The sequence below is a fragment of the Seriola aureovittata genome, chromosome 11 (assembly GCF_021018895.1).
Source record: "Seriola aureovittata isolate HTS-2021-v1 ecotype China chromosome 11, ASM2101889v1, whole genome shotgun sequence".
In the NCBI taxonomy this organism is placed as follows: Eukaryota; Metazoa; Chordata; class Actinopteri; order Carangiformes; family Carangidae; genus Seriola; species Seriola aureovittata.
Genome location: NC_079374.1, coordinates 4,036,449 through 4,039,149, shown reverse-complemented (window position 1 = coordinate 4,039,149; position 2,701 = coordinate 4,036,449). Strand labels below are relative to the sequence as shown.

The 2,701-nt window shown below is 37.0% G+C and overlaps 1 protein-coding gene across 1 annotated transcript; it reads right to left on the bottom strand.

Annotated features, from left to right (window-relative positions):
• Positions 1–1,179: 1,179 nt before the first annotated feature.
• On the bottom strand, positions 1,180–2,466 carry LOC130177925 (trace amine-associated receptor 9-like). Its single transcript, XM_056389941.1, has 2 exons — positions 2,248–2,466; positions 1,180–1,999 (listed from the first exon to the last, which is right to left on the bottom strand). Exons 1-2 carry the CDS (start codon positions 2,415–2,417, stop codon positions 1,180–1,182), a joined length of 990 nt encoding a protein of 329 aa, XP_056245916.1. The 5' UTR covers positions 2,418–2,466.
• Between the last annotated feature and the right edge of the window lie 235 nt (positions 2,467–2,701).

The window sequence follows — 2,701 nt, the reverse complement described above, 5'->3', positions numbered from 1 at the left end:
AGCTCGTCTTTTATCTTCCTGCTTGAACTAACAAGCAGCTGAGGAACATCTAATAGTGAAAACGCAATATACCGTACTTGTGACCAATTCACAGTAGAGCCAACACTATTTCGTTAGTTCAATGAATACACATACTGAGAGCCTGACAAGACAAATTCTTGCTCTATATAAAAGGCCTTTAAACATTTAATTTTGTGCTCATGTAAGGACAGTCCATTGTATTGGGAAGAAAAATTACTCATGTAATCGCATCAGATTTTATTTTCTCATATTTTCTAGGGTTGCTTAGTTACCAAAAATATTTTTTAAGAAGTTCTTGTTACAAGTACAATCTGGATTTTAATCTTTAAAAAAATAATAAACGATTGTTGTTCAATAGTATTTTGTTCAAGTTTTAATATTTTATGGTTTGTTTCATTCTATCTGTAGTTTCTGACTATACTATAATATATATAGTCCATAGTATGTATATATATATATATATATATATGTATATATATATATATATATTTAAGTATATATAACAGATATATATATATATGCACTTTATACTTAAGTGCAGTATTTTATGCTACATTTGTTCTGATAGTTGTTTTATGTTATTTGTTGATGAGTTGCTTTCATGTTTTGATGAGCAAATCTCCCCTAAAAAAACCTGTTCTCATTAATGTGGGAAAATTAACATAACTCTGTAATATCTTATTGACTCTTATTGATACTGCTTATCTGTTCAGTACCTTATCTATGTTGTGGTCTTGTTTATTCCATTTAATTATTGAACAAAAAAATATGAACAACAGAAAACCCCCAAAAAAACAAAAAACAGGAAACACAGTTTCTCAATCAGCGAAAGCAAATCATTATAAATGCATGAATTCGAATAAAGGGTCTCCCAGTACTCTGAACAACTCGAATGCCAGTGGGTTTAATTTTAGGTAAATATCCTTGTATGAGAAGAAGATAACGGTGGTGAAAATATTTTTCATGTCTTTGAAATAATGATATACAGAGAATTTCAGTACTGTATCCTGAAACCGGGTCCTCAATCAGAACCAGGTTCTGGAGGCCTCCCTATCGAATACAGGTATTTTTGAAAATTTGAATTTCGTGTCGTAACAATTTAAAAATAATTTCCCCACACAGGAAAAATTGGTTTCAGTAATACATCACAGTCTTTTTCTACATTAAATTGGCCTCACTGGAGCCAGACTGCAGTATCTTAAGTGTCACAATCTTTTTAATAGATTTTCTGAACCAGGGGTAGAAAAAAACATAGATCACAGGGTTTAGACAGGAGTTGAAATACACCAGCCAAATCTCAATGGGTGCAGATGATGCCCCTACCAAGTTGCTCTCAGCTGCAACAGCAAAACAATAATATGGACTGTTGCACAGAAGAAACACTGCTACTACAACACCGAGAGTCCTGGCTGCTTTGATCTCAGATTTCTTAGCTTTTACAGTCTGTGAACGCTGAAGTGTGACAGCTGCAACGTGAGAGCGCATGGCACGAGCCTGAGACACAGCCACCACAAATACACGCAAATACAAAACAGTGATCACTAAAATGGGGCCTAAAAAGGTCACAACAAGATCAACAGCTCCTTCAACAAAACTGACTACAACTACACAATCTCCATAACAGGAGTTAAACCTATTTGGTTGTTTTAAGAAATCCCTCAGTATCCAACTGCTGTGCACAGCAGAAAATACCCAACACAGATAAACACAGTATTGAATTCTTTTCAGAGTAAATTTGGTGGAATAAAACATGGGGTCACAAATAGCAATATAGCGGTCAACTGATATGAGCACCATGTTTCCTACTGAAACACTGACAATGAGAAATCCTAAAAAGTAATGCACAGCACACATAAGGTCACCCAGGATCCAGCAGCCTTGGTTCTGGAGAAGTATAACTGGCATCTGCAGGAGACCCACAACAAAGTCTGCGACTGCCAGAGAGAGGAGGAGGAGGTTGGTGGAGGTGTAGAGCTGCCTTAAATGAGAGAATATCAACACTGAAGACGTTTATATGTAGAAGATGAGAAATAAGTGTTATTAGCACTCATGATACCAGCAGTATGAATTGCTTTCTAACATGGCTAAATGCAGCACAGTATGACAGATTAGTTCTATGCATTATTTAGATCCTAGGTAATTTTTCAGTTAGTAACCTAAATGTCACATTATGTTTCCTAGCTGGAACCAAAAGATTTTGGTTTATAAGCCAAATATTATCCTTGCCTGAAGTGGGAGATAGAGATGATGACCAGCAGGTTCAGAACCACAGTGAGCAGAGTGATGCAGGACAGCAGACTGTAAATTAGCATGTCTTCCCAGTGAGGACGCATCATCTTCCTACAGGAGGTGTTGAGTTGGGGAAAGCAGAGTTCAGCTTCTTCTAGGGCCTCCATATTCAGAGAGAGAGAGAGGAGAGGCTGTTCAGCTCTGACAGCTCTGAGTAAAGCTCTTTGTCATACATCTGATTTATCTCTTTCCTTTGTCCCCTCCCCTGTTCCCTATTCTGGTACTCATCTATCTATCTATGCTCCCTCTCTCACTTCTTTTCATGGGGGTTATCGGCCTTCTAGTGCTACCCTAGGCTTTTTAGTGTATGCGTGGGAAAAGAGTTTTGTGATTGATTTAAGTGCACTACTATGTGCCCAGGCTAATGTTTCAGGAGTTAATCACATGAACA